A 20,280-nucleotide genomic window follows, 5' to 3' on the forward strand; every position below is an offset into this window, starting at 1 on the left:
GAATGTAAAAAACAAAACAAAACATGATCCAACTATGCTGTCTATAACAGACACACTTTAGATTATAAAATACAAATAGGCTCTACATAAAAGGGTAGGGAAAAAATATACCATACAAACAATAACCAAAATAAAGCTAGAGTGGCTATACCAATAATACAAAATAAAAGTTTAGACAAAAGCTATTACTAGAGACAAAGAAGGACATTTTATAACAACAAAAGGGTTGATCCATCAGGAAGATATAACAATTATGAACATATATGCACCTGACAATAGAGCCCGGAGATGCATGAAACCAAAACTGACAGAAGTAAAAGGAGAAAGAGACAATTCAACAACAGTTGGAGACTTCAGCATCCCACTTGCAGCAGTGGATAGAACAACTAGACAGAAAATCAACAAGGAAACAGAAGGCTTAAACAACTATAAACCAACACTCCTAACAGACCTGTATACAACATTCCTCCAAATGGCAGCAGAAGACACCTTCCTCTCAACTGCACATGAAACATTCTCCAGGATAGAATATACCCCTAGGCTGTAAAAGTAGCCTCAATAAATTTAAATGGATTGAAATCATACAAAGTATGGTCTTTGGCCACAACGGAATAAAACTAGAAGTCAGTTACAGAAGGAAATTTGGGAAATTCACAATTATGTGGAAATTAAACACACTCCTAATAACCAAGGGGCCAAAGAAAAATTAGAAAATATTTGGATATGAACAAAACCAAAAACATGACATACCAAAGGCAGTACACAGAGGGAAATTTATAGCTGTAAATACTTATATTAATAATGAAGAAAGATCTCAAATCAATAACCTAACCTTCCAAGTTAAGAAACTAGCAAAAGAAGAGTAAATTAACCCCAAAGCAAGTAAAAGGAAGGAAACAGTAAAGATTAAAGCAGAAATAAATAAAATAGAGACTAGAAAATAGAAGAAAAATCAAAGAAACCAAAATGTGGTTATTTAGAAAGATCAACAAAAGTGACAAACTTCAGCTAGACTAACAAAAGGGGAGAAAAAAGGAGAGAAGACTTAAATTATTAAAATCAAGAATGAAAAAAGCGCCATCATTAACAACCTTACAGACATAAAAAAAGTTTATAAGGAAATATAAACATTTGTGTGCCATCAAGTTAGTAATGTAGTTGAATGAAGAGAAACAAATTCTTAAAAAGACACAAACTACTGAAACTGACTCAAGAAGATACAGAAAATCTGAACAGATTTATAAGTAAAGCTATTTAATTAGTATCAAAAACACTTCCCACAAAGAAAAGCTCAGGTGGCTTTACTGACGAATTCTACCAAATGTTTAAAGAATTAACAACAATCCTTCACAAACTTCCAAAAAATAAAAGAGGAGAGGATACGTCCTAGCTCACTCTATGAGGCCAAAGATATCACAAGAAAGCTACATACCAATATCCCTATTGAATACAGACCCCAAATTCCTCAATAAAGTAAAGCAAACTGAATCTAGCAGCATATCAAAAAGATAGTACACAACGAACAAGTGGTATTTATTCCAGCAATACAAGGTCAGTTCAGCATGTAAAAAGCAATCAATGTAAAATATAATACAGAGAAAAACAACATGATCATTTATTTCAATAGACACAGAGAAAGTATTTAACAATATCCAACACCCTTTTTCATGATAAAAACACTCAGTGAACTAGGAATAGAAGGGAATTTCTTTGACCTGATTAAGGGTATCTATGAGTAACCATAGCTAACATCATATTTAATGGTGAAAGACTGAAAGCCTTCCCCCTAAGATTAGGAACAAGACAAAGATGTCAACTCTTGCCACTTTTATTCAACATGCAATGGAGGTTCTTGCGAGGACGATAAAGCAAGAAAAAGAAATAAAAGGTATCCAAATTGGAAAGGATACCACTCGCATTTAGAAAAGTCTAAGGAAACCACTAAAAACACTTTCAGAACTAATAAACAAGTTCAGCAAAGCTTCAGGACACAATATCAATATATGGAAATCAACTGCATTCCTAAACACTAGCAAAGAACATTCAGAAATGAAATTAAGGAACAATTCCATTTACAACAGCATTTTTTAAATTCCCAATTTAATTAGAGGCATAAACTTAACAAAAGAGGTACAAGACTTACACACTGAAAACTACGAAACATCATAGAAATACAGACAACCTAAATAAATGGAAAGCCATGCCATGTCCATGAATATGAAAACTTAATAGTACTAAGACAGTTATATTTCCAAAATTGACCTACAAATTCAATACAATCCCTATCAAAATCCCAGCAGTCTCTTTGCAGAAATTGACATAGAGACAGAAAAGGAAATTGGTGGTTGCCAGGAGCTAGGGGAAAGAAGGAATGGAGAGTTTCTGTTAATGGGCACACAGAGCTTCTTTGTGGAGTTATGAAAACATTCTGAAATTAGATAGTGGTGATGGTTGCACAATTCTATGAGTATACTAAACCCCACCAAATTGTTTAAAAGGGTGAATTTTATGGGATGTTATGCAAAAAGGAGCAAAAAGGAGAAACCAAGGTAATAGCAGTGAAATACAAAATAAGGAATGAAGTATGAAAGGTTTTGTGAATGAAACTGACAAGAATGAGCAGCTGCTGAAGATGGTGAACAAAAGGGGAAAGTTAGCCAGTATTCATGGTTTCTAACTTAATGGTCAGGAAAGATCAATGGTATAAAAGCAGGGCACATAAAAGATGAACCAAGTGTATGGGGAAAGATAACAAATTTGATTTTTGATATTCAGAGATTCTATCCACTAGAACGCAAGGGTAGACGGGAGAGGGAAACACAGAAGATGGAAAAGGTATCGGGCAGGTTATTAAAAGTGGTAAGATGTACCTCATAGATAGAAATGAAGTGATACAGGGGTACATTTTCCTCTGATTAAGGAAGAATACAACAGAGTAGAAAGAACAGGGAAAGAATCTAAGGGAGAGGCAAAGAATTTAGAAATTAAACAGGGTGGTACTGACCTTCTCAATGAAGGAAGTAAGAAAAGCAAATGTATTGATGAGGGATGAATAAAAGCATTAATCAGCAGTCCTGAGGGCCCAGAAGAACCTGGACAGCATGAACACTGGTTAGTGGTTTCTGATTAGAAACTGTTTAACTGATGACACGTTTAAGAAAACTGTCCTGCAACAGGCATGGGTCACGCTCTCACTTGCTCTCTTTCTGCCACCATCTTAGTTCCACGTTCCCCGCACAAAATGCCTGGTGAAGCCACAGAAACCGTCCCTGCTACAGAGCAGGAGTTGCCACAGTCCCAGGGTGAGACAGGGTCTCGAACAGAATCTGATAGTGATGAATCAGTACCAGAGCTTGAGGAACAGGATTCTACACAGGCAACCACACAAGCCCAGCTGGCAGCAGCAGCTGAAATCAATGAAGAACCAGTCAGTAAAGCAAAACAGAGCCAGAGTGAAAAGAAGGCACAGAAGGATATGTCCAAACTGGATCTTCGACAAGTTACAGGGGTTACTAGAGTCACTATCTGGAAATCTAAGAATATCCTTTTTGTCATCACAAAACCAGAAGTATACAAGAGCCTAGCTTCAGATACCTAAATAGTTTGGGGGGAAGCCAAGATCGAGGATTTATCTCAGCAAGCACAGTTAGCAGCTGCTGAGAAATTCAAAGTTCAAGGTGAAGCTGTCTCAAACATTCAAGAAAACACACAGACTCCAACTGTACAAGAGGAGAGTGAAGAGGAAGAGACTGATGAAACAGGTGCGGAAGTTAAGGACACAGAATTGGTCATGTCACAAGCAAATGTGTCAAGAGCAAAGGCAGTCCGAGCCCTGAAGAACAACAGTAATGATACTGTAAATGCTATTACGAAATTAACAATGTTACCATCTGAAAAGAGGGCCTTTTTTGGTGTTTCAAAAGAGTAACTGCAGCTGGGTTAGAAATCTGTACTGTTTTTATCATTAATAAAGTTATGGCTTCTTGTTGGATGAAAAAAAAAAAATCTGTCAAACTGATATTAACAACATGTCACTTAGCATCTGGTAAAACTAATAAGTGGTCTTCCATCAAGTAAGACACTAAAATCTCTTTAGAGTAGGTAGCTACAGTCCTACTGTTAAATATACCAATCTTTCAGAATCAAAGCATCTGGTAAATTTAATCACTTTAATAAACTACCTATGACACAGAACAAACAATAATTTGCCAATAAAACTGGCACAACAATAACTACAAACCCAACAGGCAGCCAAGAAGGGCTTACTGGAGGAAATATTCTCAATATAAATTGTATGCCTAAGAGAAATATACTAAACAGTAAATTTAATTTTTTCTTATGAAATCATCACATACATTTATTTTGTTAATACTGTACTATACAGGTCCTCGATAACTCTTTCTAAACAGAAATCTTAAATATGAGCTGCATTTCTTAAATCAATGTTGACAGAATATCAAACCCATAGGATGTTAACAGCCATACACATACACATACACATACACACAGACGCACAAGTATTCTGCAGGCAATACATTTGGACAAAACTGGATTAAATTGCAGTAAAGCAAGTTTCTATTCATCCAGGGCCTTTCAGAGCTTTTAATATACTAATGTGCAGCTGAGCTCCATCTGGGAGACATTTCCAAACTTATTTGACACTTTTTAAAGGCAGGCCTATTAGTGGCTTCTAGAATTGTGTCCACAATATATACCACAATTTTGATAAATACTAATGAGAGAAATTTTTAATTAGATTTTTTAACAATAAGATTTTAAAGCTGGGGAAATAATCTTTAATTCATATCTATGATGGATCCAAAATATTCCAGTATAATAAGCTTTACATTCACCCCAAAAATCACAACATCCAAAACAGAGCCAGTAAATGTACAATTAAGTGACAGTAAGTAAATATTTGATTAAGAGACCGATAAAATTTGACTATTCTGACTGACTCTAGCAAGGTAACTCAATGTAAAGAATGAGGTAAAAAAATAAATGCACTATAGGTAGTATTCTCTCTTTTAAGAAAATGCAAATCATAGAGTATTCACAAATTAATAATGATGCCTAATAAATTAGAGTTCAATAAATTCTACTCTTAAACATCTACTTTTTTGATAAATCAAAACCCCGTACTTATACTGGGGTGAGGACACAGAAAAAAACAGTACTGTTAGTTCCAAGTTCCAAAAAACGTTATTCCAAGATATTTTTGAACCCAAGCGATTTTTTTAACATATGTAAAAGTTTATAAATATAAGAAATACCAAATACATATATATACTTACCATTGTATCGGAATTAAGAATTTGTCTCATAAATTCCAAAAATGAAGATGCAAGTTCACCCGTGTCTTTACTAAATGTGCTGACCACTCGTTTCAGTAAACTATGCAGAGCATTACTGTTTTTCCTTAAAGAACTGTAAATAAAGAAAATAGGCAATTTCTTAAAATTTGAGCATATAAATCTAGTATAAGAAATGAACTATCTCAGGACTTCCCTGGTGGTGCAGTGGTTAAGAATCCACCTGCCAGTGCAGGGAATGCGGGTTTGAGCCCTGGTCTGGGAAGATCCCACATGCCGTCGAGCAGCTGAGCCCGTGTGCCACAACTACTGAGTCTGCACTCTAGAGTCCGTGACCCACAACTACTGAGCCCGTGTGCCACAACTACTGAAGCCCACACACCTAGGACCCATGCTCCGCAACAAGAGAAGCCACTACAATGAGAAGCTCGTGCACTGCAACAAAGAGTAGCCACCACTTGCCGCAACTAGAGAAAGTCCGCGCACAGCAACAAAGACCCAACGCAGCCAAAAATAAACAATAAGTAAATTAATTAATTTAAAAAAATGAACTATATCAGTTCAGACAGCCTAAAATTTAGTAAAATTAAAATTTTACATTTCAAAAAACGTAAAAAAGTACTTTGGTGTTCCTGTCACACAAACCATTTAACAAAGCATTTTTTATAGTTGATATCTCCTTTTAAAGATAATCTTCAAAAACACTGAAAGAAAAAATTTTCCCCCAATAATAACGCTATAAAACTTAGCAAAATAAACTTGCAGGTTCCCTTTTTTACACTTTTTATAACCTGAGGATTTCTCTAACGTGAGGTTATAGCTGTCTCAAAAGCCTGACCAGAAAGCCTGACTTATGTAACTACAAAGAATGATTAACTTTATGACATTGTAATCTGACAGAAAGAAATTAAGGGTACAGAGTAGGCATCAGCAAACTGTTTATGTAAAGAGCCTGATGATAAATATTCTAGGCTTTATGGGGTTATACATAACTCAATCTGTTTCTCTCTATACAAAACATCTGTCTCAGTCACAACTACTCAACTGCTGATACAGTGGGAAAGCAGCTGCAGACAACACATAAATACTGGCTATGTTCCAAGAAAGGCTGGATTTGGCCTCTGGCCCACAATTTACCAAACCCTAATATAAAGAGATTTCAGCATAAGAAACAATCACGATATGTATTCAAAATCATGACAATATACAGCCCTGCTAAAATTATCCTATGCATTTACACAGTTCATAGTTGATCAAAAGAAAATTTCAAGATTTGGGTAAAGCAATACAAAAGAGAGAAAGAAGACTCGTGCTCTTGAGAACTTTATAAAATAATGAAATGGACAAGGCACAACGAACAGGAATGATATTAAATACAGAGATAATACAATTAATGGAAAAAACAAAGGTTCAAAATTGGACTATACCAATTACTAGCCTCTACTTATAACCTTAAGAAAGTGAACCTTACTTAGACGGTCTATCAAAAACTGGGGTCCACTACACACCTTTTAGAATGTCTACAATAAAAAAAAAAACCTAGCAATACCAAAATCTGGCATTTTGCTGGTAAACTTGTAGAGAAGTTGTCTATAAAAGGGTAGCACACTGGACTGCTGGGGTGATGGAGATAGTTCTGCATGGAAATGAGATGCTAGACACATGACTCTACTCATTTGTCAAAATCCACAGAACTGTGTATTATAAAACATGGGTGAGGTTACAAAGAAAGGGGGAAAGCTAGAATCAACCTTCTGATATTGTATTAGAATCAAAGTAGCTGTATGGACTCATTTAAAAAAATACATACATACAGGGACTTCCCTGGTGGTCCAGTGGCTAAGATTCCATGCTCCCAATGCAGGGGGCCCAGGTTCGATCCCTGGTCAGGGAACTAGATCCCACACACCACAAATAAGAGTTCACATGCCACAACTAAAGACCCTGAATCCCGCAACTAGACTCCACATGCCTCAACTAAAAGATTCCACATGCCGCAACTAAAGATCCCGCAACTAAAGATGCTGCAACTAAGATCCAGCGCAGGCAGGCAGGCAGAAAGACAGACAGACAGACAGATAGATAGATAAATGGAAAGATATTTTTTTAAGTACATACATAAAATAAGTAGATGAAAAAATAAACGTAGATTTGTGTATATGCATGATTTAGGACACATATATCTCCCAGCTCTAGCCAATAAGAAGAACCAAAATCAGTAACATAAGTTGAACAACAAAATAAATAACAATAGTGTTCAATTACTATACAAGAAAAAAAAGTCCATGAATCCATATTGATATACCCAAATAAGTAAATAAATGAGGGAAAAGTGATGAATTCTTTCTTACAGAAGGACAATTAAATGAGAAAGGAATGAGAAAAATAGGAAATCACTATTAGAACACCACAGTAATAACTGCCACATGCCAAGATTCACGGATGGATAGTAAAATGAGTGGACGAAAGTTCTAAGTAGAAACAGGACATTTACATAGTCTCAAAGTATATTCTTCAAAATGTTTAGTACTTAAAAACGGAAAATTAGTAAGTTTGCTGTGCAGAATCCTGGCAGACAGCACCTCAGTCAAGTGACCGAGGTTAATATCATCACTAATACATTATGTATTTCCTGATATCATGTACTCAGAAAGGTACATTGCCTCTGTAGTATCCTTCTCAATAAAGCATAATCTCAATCTAATTATGAGAAAACATAAGACAAAATTAAATTGAGGAACATTCTACAAATGCTCTCCAAAAATGTCAAGGTCATGAAAAATGAGGATACAGGAGACAAAGGATACATTAAAACTAAAAGCAAGGTAGGATCCTATCTTGGATCCTGAAACAGAAAAAGAACATTACTAGAAAAACTGGTAAAACTTAAATAAATTCTGTATTTTAGTTAATAGTATTATGCCAAGCTTCGTTTCTTAGTTTTGGTAAATATTCAATGGCTATATAAGACATCAACACAAGGGTAAGTTGGATGAAGGGTATATCTGAACTCTGTACTATTATTTTTGTAATTCTTAAAGTCTAAAATTATCTCAAAATTTTTTTTTCTTGAGTGGGGCCTGCTTCAGGACTAGATGAAAAGTATATAGTGATCTGTTTATTTAAAAAGCCAGATCATACTACACCTCTGCTCAAAACCTTACAATGGCCCTTATAAACAAACCTAGAGGCCCTTGATGATCTGCCCTCCCCATACCCACCCATTACTTCTCTGACCCTAGGCCCTATCATTTTTCTCCTTGCTTACTCACTTTAGGAGCAACCACCATGGCCTCAAGGCTTTTTCTCAGACAAGTTAGGCATGCTATTTGCAATGGCTCTCCCCCAGGATATTAAAGTTTCACTCACCTCCCTCAGTTCTTTGATCAAGGGCTACCTTCGCTGTGAGGGCTTCCCTGATCACCTCCCCATACTTCATTTAAACGACAACTCTCACCCTCACTTTGGCACTCACTATCCCTCTGCCCTACTTTATGTTTTTCTGTAACATACTATGTATTTTATTTACATGTTTAGCATCTGTCTACCTCTAATAGAATGAAAGCATCAAGAAGACAGGGATTTTTTTTTTTTATTAATTAAATCCCCAGCACCTAGAACAGTGTCTGGCCCAGAGAAGAGGGCATTCAATAAATATTTGTGGACAAAATGACTTGTATTCCTTCATAATGTCTACTATGAACCAGGTTTCTAGCTGCTGGTGGGAGTACAGTCAAGCAAATAGTCCCTGTCCTTGTGCAGCTTATATTCTAGTGAGGGAGACAACCAAATAAGCAATAAGTCTATATAATGTAATGTCAAACAGTATAAATACAGTGAAAAATATAAAGGGGAATAAGGAATGGGGACACAAAGGATAGGCTATTTTAGACAGACATTTAGACAGGAAATATATTGATACAGATACCTGAGTGAAGTGAGGAAATAAGTCCGATAAGAATCTAGGGGAAAAGCATTTAGGAAAAAAAAAAGTCTGGAGGTAGGAATGAGCCTGACAGGGAGCAAAACTGAGGATAAAAGAGCTATGAGATAAGTCAAAGAGATAAGCAAGGGTCAGACTGTATAAAGGCTTAAAGATCATTATAGAGTTTGAATTTTATTTGCAGTGCAACAGGAAGCCATCAGAAGGATTTAAGCAAAACAGTGACACGTATCTTGTTTTAAGTTTAAAAAGATCAGTCTGAGTGCTAAGAAAATGTATTTTAGGGGGACAATAGTTGAAGTAAGAAGAGAAGATTGGAGGCTACTGCAATGGGTCATGAAAGAAAAGAGTGGACTGGATAGGGGTGGTAACTATGGAGGTGGAGAAGGATCATCAGATTCAGGAGGTATTCTGGAAATGAACTGGACTTACTGATGGACTGGATGTAGGGAGTGAGGAAAAGAGAAGAATCAAGAATCTTGAAGTTTAACATTTACCAGGACAAGCAGGACAGAAACATGTTTGAAGCAAGAATATCAAGAGCTCTGCTTTAGTTCAGTTTGGATGCCCATTAGATAGCCAAGTAGAGATGTCAAACAGATACATGGGTTACTTGGAGCTTAGCAGAAAGATCAGAGCTAAAGAAAGAAAAGGGAATAGGTTATGATGACTTACATGAATCTAGCAGAGCCAACGACATCACATATCGTGCTATGGCAGAGGTATGCAAAGGGTATTTGTGAAAGCACCTAACCCAGCTAGGAATGGAGGAATCAAGGAAAGCTTTTTGGTTTTCTTGTATGTGTAATGTATGAGTCTTAAAGGATATAGAGTAAATATCCAGGCAATAGGAAAAAGGACATTCAAGAAGTAAAATTTAAAGACTTTGGTGAAAGACTGGGAGGTGGGGGGTGGGGGAGAACTCGGATGTTCAGCAGTTGCCATCAACTGAGAGAGAATACAGGAGAATAGACAGACTAAGCAGGTGGAAAAGGTAGCAGCCAGCACCAAGCACAGTTGCTGGAACATAAGTTTTCAACCAATGTTATAAGAATTAATGAGAGGTACAAATACATGTTTCCTAATCCTTTCTATCTCGTAATTCTACATACTTCTACAAATTCCAACGAAAACTATGTAGTAGCCACTATCTCCCTAGTGAAGAAAAAGATGAGGGCATGGACAGAGAGACAGGAGCAGAAATTACACTTGAGAGACTGTGCAGCATGAGATTTACATCATTTCAAACAAATTTCATCTCAGCCATTCCTCTAGAGAAAAAACACAGAATCAGCACTTTCAGCTTTAGGGTCCATAATCACACTACCGTCATCTTTGAAGAACTACAAGTGAATATACCAACAAAACAAATATCTTAGAGCATGAATTAATGACCCTGGAACAATAAGATTTCCTTGTTAAGTATTGCAAGATGCCCATATTAATATGTCTATCTATTCAATTTATATTTTTAATCCTAAAGATTTTATTACTAGCACTTTTCATTGCTAATGAATCTTTTCCATAAACACGAAATTTCTCCACATGAAAGAAATCATACCTTCAACCTTCTACAACAGCTATGAATTAATTAATATGGGGGGATTTAAATACAAGAGTATATTAAATTAGATAAAGCATTACCTTTTTAAATGAAATAATCCATAATCATGCTCTGCAAGAAACATCATTGTTCTGACACATGTCAGTAAACAGCTGTAACTACTCTCAGAGTTGGCTAGCACAGCCAGGAGACAGTCACAGATTGAGGCCATCAATTCTTTGTTTGGTAGAGAATTGGAGAGCTGCTCCAGTTCAGAAATAGAACCTTCAGAAGAGTTTGGCAAAATTAGTGCAATGTCCTGTGAGGGAGGAGGGGAGTTGGGAAAAAACAATTTTTTTAAATGATTGTCACTATCACTTAGCGTTTTTATTTCTGAAATACACAGCAATTAGTAATTATCAAAATACTATGGTTACTGTCATCCCAAACATAGATTCAAACACAGTAAGAACAAAGGAGTTGTTTTGTCCTTCTATAAAGGTTAATACAAGGATACACACCTAAAGAAATAAAGACAAATATGTTGTTTCACAGTATTTTTACTTTATGAGACCAGTGCATTTCCACTCGGCAACTGTGCCTGACTCACAGTATTCTTATTTTAAAAGAATATCTCTCTGAAAAATTTTTCCTTCTGGATTACACTAAGTTGTAATTTCTATCTTCAGATGGTTAGGTTAGTACTTTTGGTACTAAAATATTTTAAATTACTGTATTATTCATTCATTTGAATATACTTAATTTATAAAGAAAGCATCAGAGAAATAAATTTTAATAAATATATCCATATTTGAATTAAAAACAACACAAAAAGAAATGGATGGAGCAAAAAAACATTTAGGCACAGTCTTCCAATATTTTCCTGTAGTTTTTATATATGTTTAAAATTCAAGTTTTTCAATGTCAGCAAGTTTACCTAAAAATAACTAAAAACTCACACTACTCTTTTTAATAGAACTAAAGCAGACATTACAGAAACATTTTTAAGTATATGTTATCGCCTTTAATCAACTCAACACACTGGAAGCAAGTATTCAACTTGGGTTAGAACTATAAAACAAAGCTTGAATAGAACGGAAATATAATAAGGTGAGGCCAGCCAAGAAAGAGGTTTAAGTGATCAGGGCAGCTAGGATGCTAAAGTGTAACTCATCACAGTCATACAACCCAACGTGAATTACATTAACAAACACCAGTTGACTGCACCTTCTGAGGTATAAAGACTTAAAATAAGCCTTTTTACCTGGTCCAAAACTATTTTCTACCAGATCCCCTTTTTGTGAAAACAAGTCACACCAAAAATGTTCCTTCTTGAATGTTAAATGTAACCAAACTGGGTTTTGGTTAGCTAGAAAAAGGTAATCTTCCATGATGGGATCCTATTAAAAATATTCTGCCTTGAAAAATCATATTTGATTGATTTAGATAGTAGGAGCATTCTGACAAGCTAAAATGCCATTAGGCATAGAAATCTCCAAATATCGCAATAACAATGGGCTCTAAAAGTTAAAACAATTCTCATTAATTCATGGAACTATAAACTAGAAGTCAATAATTTAAACAGCAGGAAGAAATACTACTACTTTTAGTCAACGTCTTTATAGATGTTTATAGCACAGTAGTCTGAAACACACTAAAATGTAGTAGCCTGTGACGCCTTCAAAATTTGTCCAGGGACTTCCCTGGCGGTCCAGTGGTTAAGACTCCATGCTTCCAATGCAGGGGGCGCGGGTTCCCTGGTCAGGGAACTAAGATCCCACATGCCATGGGGCACAGCCAAAAAAGATTTTTTTAAAAATTGTCCAAACAAGAAACCATGGTATTAATTCAACCAATCACAAAACTATAATATTCAAGAGTGAATTCGTGTATAATATAATTAGAAGGAAAATGAACATACTAGACATAACCAACCCCAAAGAATACAATGGCATGTAAAGTAAATATCCAAAGACAGTGTCTCATAAAGAAAATGAAAAAAGCTATTCAGAGAAACCTGTGAAGTACAAAGTCAAAGAAAGTTATATAGCATCAAATCATTTTATTGTTGGCTCACTGGTCAAATTTATCTCCCTAAACAACAGTAAGAGTAATAAAACAGATGCGATCTCTTTGTTAACAGCCAAGATTTACATCAAGAGCAGCTTTTAAGAAACACATACACACAAAAAAAATTTATAAAAATAACTATAAATACCTGATCACAGAGAGACTGCAAAATGGATGTGATAAATTCAACACACTGTTGGCGAATAACACTGTCTCCAGGAGACCGCACCAAAGCCAACAGATCCTGGAATATCTCTGCATATCTTTCATCACCTTTAATAGTTCCATTAATTAGATGCAAAATAGCTAATTTACAAGCTTTGTGTGAAGCCAGAGCATCAAGAAGAGCAAGCAACCTGGTGGTTTGGCTAGTATACTGTTTTTCTTTATCTTCTGAAGTGCTGAAATAAAATCAACACATTTAGTGAACAAAATTCTTGATTTTAAGGCATTACTTAATAATTTGTTTTTCAACACATATCAACTTACACAAATCTTATATAAAACATTTCATTCCTTGGGTATGACAACTTCTCTGGCATTTTACAATTACTATAAAATTTTGTAAATTCAGGTTGTTAATAATGTATTTTCTTAAATCAGAGTACTTCATAGCTCACCTTTCAAACACCCCAATCTTGAAACACGTCAAGATATCTTGCACATGAAATAATGACATAAAGTTTCCTAATTAAAATTAATCTATATTCATGTGTCTGTGTGTCTGTATAGATGTATATGTGTATATTTATATGTACACATATTACCTGAGCACACTAAACCTTGGTTTCCAAATTCTAAGTTAAAAAAAATGAATCTGTGTCAAAAATAACTTGAGGAAAAAAATTTTTAATGCAAAATCAAAATACCTTTGCAAGTCTTCTACAATCAAATCCAACACAGTTCTCATAATCAGAAGTGCAGTTGGTGAGGCAAGGTCACACAATTGAACACAAATACGCCGTAACATATGTTGAATGGGCTGGCAGGTTGTGCCAGAGAAAGAGCGAACTATTTCTTGGAGCAACTTTGCTTGAACATGAAGGTGCATGCTCCACAATTTTCGGGTGTTGAGTGCCACTGATATATCATGTGACTCAATAACCTGTTAAAAAAGTATAATGTGTACGTAGATTTTTAAAAATATTTATTTATAGTCACAAAAACTGTTCAGGAAGAACTGTTACGAAAAGAACATCTTTACTGCATGCTTAAAACATTTAATTTTCTGTTATACAATTAAACATGTGCTTGAATTCAATGCATCTAAAAAAATCTTATTGTTCTCAGGTTAGCAGTCAGTAGAGCAGAGTCCATTGGTGAAGCAACCTAGTTAATGGCAAATTCTAACACATGATAAAGGTGGGGGAAAAGGATTTAAAAATAACAAAAGTACAAGTACACATAACAGCATAATAAAATTCACATTAACAAAAATTTATTTAAAATGTTACTCCCATATTTCCTTAATGACCAACTTGCTTCAGTTTTATCTCACCCTCATCCAGTTATTTTATGTCTTTCTTAGGGGAAAGAGATGAGGGTTTGTTTTTTTTTAAACAAAATCACTGGCTTTTTAAAAAGTGTTATTGCAGTCATTTATAAGATGCATGTTATATGGAAGTGATACCTGAGTTGTTTGCATGGGCAATGGTAGAGGCAGCAGCTCTGAAAGGAGTATGAGTCCAGAAAAAAATCCTTCAGGAACCTTCAAGATCGAAGAAAGAACTTCTTTTAACATTAAAGACCAAGTATTGTTGGCCAGAGTCTCTTCTGAAATTGTGAGCTTTTCATTAACTCCTTGTGTAAAAGTCAGTAATATATCAATGATATCATTCTGAATTTTCTGTTCATCACTATCCAAACGACCTGAGAGAGGGATAGAGCACAGGAGCATGTGTAAAGTCACAAGTGCTGAAGGGACACGCATGTCCTTAAACTCAAAGGATCCACCTCTCAGGAGTTCCGTTAACATAGTTTTAAGAAGAGTAAGTGTGCAGCGAGCCATTGAAATAGTAGTAACTCTGTGAAGGGTAGTCCCCATGTTGACATGGAGTCTCCAAGGCTGAGTCAGAATACTGTTCAATTTTTGCAGCACCCGAATAAAGGTGTCCATTCCTTCAGCAGAAAAAAGCTGAATGACAGCAAGATTCCATTTCAGGTCTTTCTGTTGACCTTTATATAAATAAGGGAGAAAAAAAAAAAACTCTAATTACTTACATATTAATCACTGGTTAAGATTTTGAATATTTTATTTAATAAATGATATTTATACTAGGCCTAAAAAATAGTAGTTTTTAAGTACAGTAGCCACATTACCTTCAACAGGAGGTGGTGGACATGCCACATTACAGAGAACACGCAAGGCAGTAGTAAGGCCAACTCCTTCTGGGGTCATCAAGTTATCAATATTCTTCAAAAATAAAAATGAATAGAAAGTTTAATTTCTTGGTACCTATCAGGCCCAGAGAAGTTATTAGTTAAAAATATGAGTTTCAAGTTAAGTACTTACACCACTTTAAACTTAACTAAATTTAAAACATGAATAAGGCTAATGAAGTTTATAAAGGTTATATAATCTTTGGCATATGTTGTACCATATATGACATTTTGAACATAAAATGAGTAATTGCAAACACAAGTACATTAAAAAGTACTGACTAAAACAAAGGCTACATACAGATTATGTATGAAACTCTCTGGATTAAGAATTTAAAATAGCTCCTTTTTGGATACTCTTACTATACATCCTCTTTCCCAAAAAGGAAGAAACGACTGATTTTACAAAGCCCTGTGGGTACTAAAGCTCTTTGAAAATTGAGGAAGCATGATGGAATGTTTTAACACTACATAACATACATTTTGAAAAATGCAGATACCACAAGAATCTAGTTATGATGGCCATTTGGGGCATGGCTAGAGGAAAAAGAAATACAGTTGCCTATGTCCTTAGTACCTGCCCACGCTATGCTTCCTGGCAACAAATAGTTGTTTAAGTTGCTTTATTTTTGTAGTTTCCAAGGAGCAGCATATAGATGGTTAAAAAAAACTTAAAAGAAATAGCACTTTAAAATGTTACTAATTCAGCTTCTAAACCTCAGAGGAGAAACCTAAAAATAAGAAAATCCTTTTCCTCATATGTTTCCCACCTTAGGCTATCTTTTCGTCTAATTTCTTCCTTGCTGCCTTTCAATAATTCACAAATTACATAAGGCAGCAGGGAGACACAGAGTGAAGTTTCAGTCTTAGATCAACTGTCTTTAGTACATCTTAGAATGACAGTCATTTATAATAACCATAATTAATGGGACAAGGATTTACACAAAAATTAAAAACTCTTAATTACAGCATGTATTCAAATTTCTACTACTGAACTTTTTATTGGTTAAGTACTTTAAGTGAAACCATCTGATATTTATTGGATACTTTATATATTCTCCTAACCATGCACAAGTACCCTAAATACCTGACCATCTAAATTTACAGGACACTACTGTACTTCTGCCAAATAAAAGACCGAACATAATGAAAAACTCTAGATATCACCTGAGGTATAAAGAACAGAAGAATATGATGGCATTATAGGAGGAAAAAGTACTCTTAGGGGAGAAGGAGGAAAAATGAGAAGGGAGACAAGTTAGTGAAGAAAAATTTGAAGCAGATAAAACCCAAATAGCTCTTTGTTAGTGGGTCAAAACAGCAACAGATTAGATAATATACATACATTACTTCAATAACACACTGCAGCTCCAAGACCAAGGTGGTTTACACACACAGACACACAGACACATACACAACACATATAGCTCATCTGTTAAATGAAAAGGGAGATAATTCAAGGTCCATTCTGCCCCGCTAGTTTAAAACTTTTTATGCATCTATGGGCACTTTTAGTCCTTCTTCCTATGATACACATTGGATCAGCTAAGGAGCAAAGAAAACTTTTCAAACTTCCAAAACTAACAATGCAATGATTTTAATGAATTTTTTCATTATGAATTACTTGAAGTGTATATGCATTTTTCAACTGTAATATTATGAATTATATGATTTTCAACTCTCATTAATTACTTCAATTACAGATTTAACCATCCCAAATTAACAGAACTAGTCCCCATTGCAATTATCTGGAACTGACTCTACCAATTTTCAAGTACAAATTTTGAGGGAAATTCTTTTCCACCAAAGTTTAACTATAATTATATGTTACATTATCATAGCATTTAACTTTAAAACACTTTTGTAAATGTCATCAAAATGGTAGGTGATAATATTCCTATTTGAGAGGGAAAAAAGTAGGACAGAAGCTGGTAATAGAAAGCAATAAGGTTGTGTGCATCTGTGTTCATTATACACACAATTACATAACCATCTATACCCAGTACCAGTCTATACCCACAAGACTAGTAAATCAATCAAGTACACTTAACTGCATTACCTATACAAGTGAGTTAAAACAGTATTACTATATACTACCGCACAGTTCTGTAAAATCAAGGCACTTTTAAGTTTTACTTACCTGTTTAACATATTCAATTAGGTTTGGGATGCAGTTAATCTCAAATCTAAGGTTTTTCAGAGGTTCAAGCCACTTGCCAAGTTCTTAAAAACAAAAACAGTAATTCATAATATAATATTTTAAAACAAAAGCCTTTAAAACAAAGCCTTTAAAACAAGGGAAGTAAAGGTATTCTTTTCCTGAGAAAAACCATGGTTTTAGATTATCAGATCCATGTTCATTTCAATAAACTAAATTTTATACAGGAATGAACTTATGTCTAATTATTTAAACAAGCTTTAAAATGAAATGTAATGTCCTACTATACTGGCTTAGAAATAAAACAACCCAATCCAAAAATGGGCAGGAGACCTAAATAGACATTTCTCCAAAGAAGATACACAGATTGCCAACAAACACATGAAAGGATGCTCAACATCACTAATCATTAGAGAAATGCAAATCAAAACTACAATGAGGTATCACCTCACACCAGTCAGAATGGCCATCATCAAAAAATCTACAAACAATAAACGCTGGAGAGGGTGTGGAGAAAAGGGAATCCTCTTGCACTGTTGGTGGGAATGTAAACTGATACAGCCACTATAGAGAACAGTATGGACGTTCCTTAAAAACCTAAAAACAGAACTACCATATGACCCAGCAATCCCACTACTGGGCATATACCCTGAGAAAACCGTAATTCAAAAAGAGTCATGTACCAAAATGTTCATTGCAGCTCTACTTACAACAGCCAGGATATGGAAGCAACCTAAGTGTCCATCAACAGATGAATGGGTAAAGAAGATGTGGCACGTATATACAATGAATGAATATTACTCAGCCATAAAAAGAAACGAAATTGAGTTATTTGTAGTGAGGTGGATGGACCTACAGTCTGTCATACAGAGTGAAGTAAGTCAGAAAGAGAAAAACAAATACCGTATGCTAACACATATATATGGAATCTAAAAAAAAAAAAAAATGGTCATGAAGAACCTAGGGGCAAGATGGGAATAAAGACACAGACTTACTAGAGAATGGACTTGATGATACAGGGAGGGGGAAGGGTAAGCTGGGACAAAGTGAGAGAGTGGCATGGACATATATACACTACCAAACGTAAAACAGATAGCTAGTGGGAAGCAGCCGCATAGCACAGGGAGATGAGCTCAGTGCTTTGTGACCACCTAGAGGGGTGGGATAGGGAGGGTGAGGGAGGGAGACGCAAGAGGGAAGAGATATGAGGACATATGTATATGTATAACTGATTCACTTTATTATAAAGCAGAAACTAACACACCATTTTAAAGCAATTATACTCCAATAAAGATGTTAAAAAAATATGTATATATATATTTAAAAAAAAGAGGTTACCGCCCTTAGATTTTTGGTTTCTGAAAACTTAAAACATTTACATGGTTACATCTAACTATACTGAATATTTTTGCAGCAATCAACTTACAACATTAAAAAAGAATTATAAAATTGACTGCTCATAAACCAATATAATAACATAATGTTTATTCACCTAATGCTGCCACTGATTCCCACACCCCCAAAAAAGCATACACAAAATGTATTCATTTCTAACAGGATCAAACCCATGGGGGGACATCTGCTGAGTGCCTTTTCCCTTATCATGCATTTTAAATGTTATCAATTTCCTAATTTGCCTTTACGAAGTTAAAAGTAATCACTATCACCCCAAAACTAATAACAGCAAGCTTTGTTTATAAAAGAAACACATGAAATATACCATTTACTGCAACCAAACTCAAAACTCTCCTAGAAGCTATGCCGTAAAACCTATACTTTATCACCAAAAATGTTTTTAGAAAAGCATTCTCACATAATAAGTTCTAGACACTTTATAGGAATGAATGAAGGGAAGTGCAAATAGTAGTCACCCTTCCTTGGTACTACAATCCTGAGGATTACAACTGTTTGCATCTGAGTATTTTCCTACGCATTTTTAAATTAACTCTTTCATATATGTAGAATATATAGTGTTCAAATGAAAGATATAAGGAATAATAAAACAAATACTAGTGTACCCATCACACAGAAAATGTAGTAAGGCATTAATACTACCTTTGAAGACACTGCATACCCTTCTTTTATAAAGGCATACTTCAGGGGGAAAAAAATCTATTTTCAATATAGAAAATTGAGTGCAGTATCCAACTTTTACTGGTGGTATCGCACATAAAATTTAGGATTAAAAAGAAAAGAGGCCTGGGACTTCCCTGGTGGTCCAGGGCCAGTGGTTAAAACTCTGCACTTCTACTGTAGGGGGAACAGGTTTGATCCCTGGTTGGGGAACTAAGATCCCGCATGCCGTGCAGTGCAGCCAAAAGAAAAAAAAAAAAAAGGAAGAAAAGAGGCCACATGCTATCATAACATTTACTCAATGTTATCAAATTTTCTACTTGGCAAGGTCAGAAAGCCAAGAACCAAAATAAAATAATAAAAACTTGTAATTAAATACCTTAAACTTTTCAAGACTGCCCACATAATAAGGTTTGCCATAAACTTCATTCAACATACATTTAGAAAATAATGTTCATATTCATCATTCTTCACTTGAGAATAGCACATGTTAACCACAAATGGATTTCTAAGTTGTACTTACAACAGTGTTGTACTTAGAAATACATATATAGAAAACACACACACATGCAAACTATAAACAAAACTGAACTTCTGAGTTCATCTTTAATTCTACTTTGATTAGGAACTTCAACCACCCAGAAATTTCCATGGCTTTTCAGAAAAAGGTACTTTGAACGATTTCCTAAAAATCTTTTTAAGAACACCATATAAAATACCTCCATAAAAGGTATCTTAACTTTCAGAAAGTTAAAAACAGGGTATTACCAGGTATATTATCAAAACATGATAAAGTACTACA

General features: G+C 35.0%; 1 protein-coding gene and 1 pseudogene across 1 annotated transcript in view; one reads left to right on the forward strand and one right to left on the reverse strand.

Moving 5' to 3' along the window:
* VIRMA (vir like m6A methyltransferase associated) overlaps positions 1 to 20,280 on the reverse strand; it is a 61,625-nt gene that overhangs the window by 11,498 nt on the left and 29,847 nt on the right. Inside the window, exons 11-17 of the mRNA XM_065895197.1 lie at positions 17,388 to 17,470; positions 15,188 to 15,281; positions 14,499 to 15,043; positions 13,738 to 13,973; positions 13,017 to 13,269; positions 10,900 to 11,117; positions 5,295 to 5,427 (exon numbers count right to left, since the gene is read on the reverse strand). Of these exons, the coding sequence (XP_065751269.1) occupies positions 5,295 to 5,427; positions 10,900 to 11,117; positions 13,017 to 13,269; positions 13,738 to 13,973; positions 14,499 to 15,043; positions 15,188 to 15,281; positions 17,388 to 17,470 (1,562 nt within the window). The remainder of the gene's footprint in view (positions 1 to 5,294; positions 5,428 to 10,899; positions 11,118 to 13,016; positions 13,270 to 13,737; positions 13,974 to 14,498; positions 15,044 to 15,187; positions 15,282 to 17,387; positions 17,471 to 20,280) is intronic.
* LOC136137304 (nascent polypeptide-associated complex subunit alpha pseudogene) lies at positions 3,242 to 3,928 on the forward strand (annotated as a pseudogene).

The sequence above is a fragment of the Phocoena phocoena genome, chromosome 17 (genome assembly GCF_963924675.1).
Source record: "Phocoena phocoena chromosome 17, mPhoPho1.1, whole genome shotgun sequence".
Lineage (NCBI taxonomy): Eukaryota > Metazoa > Chordata > Mammalia > Artiodactyla > Phocoenidae > Phocoena > Phocoena phocoena.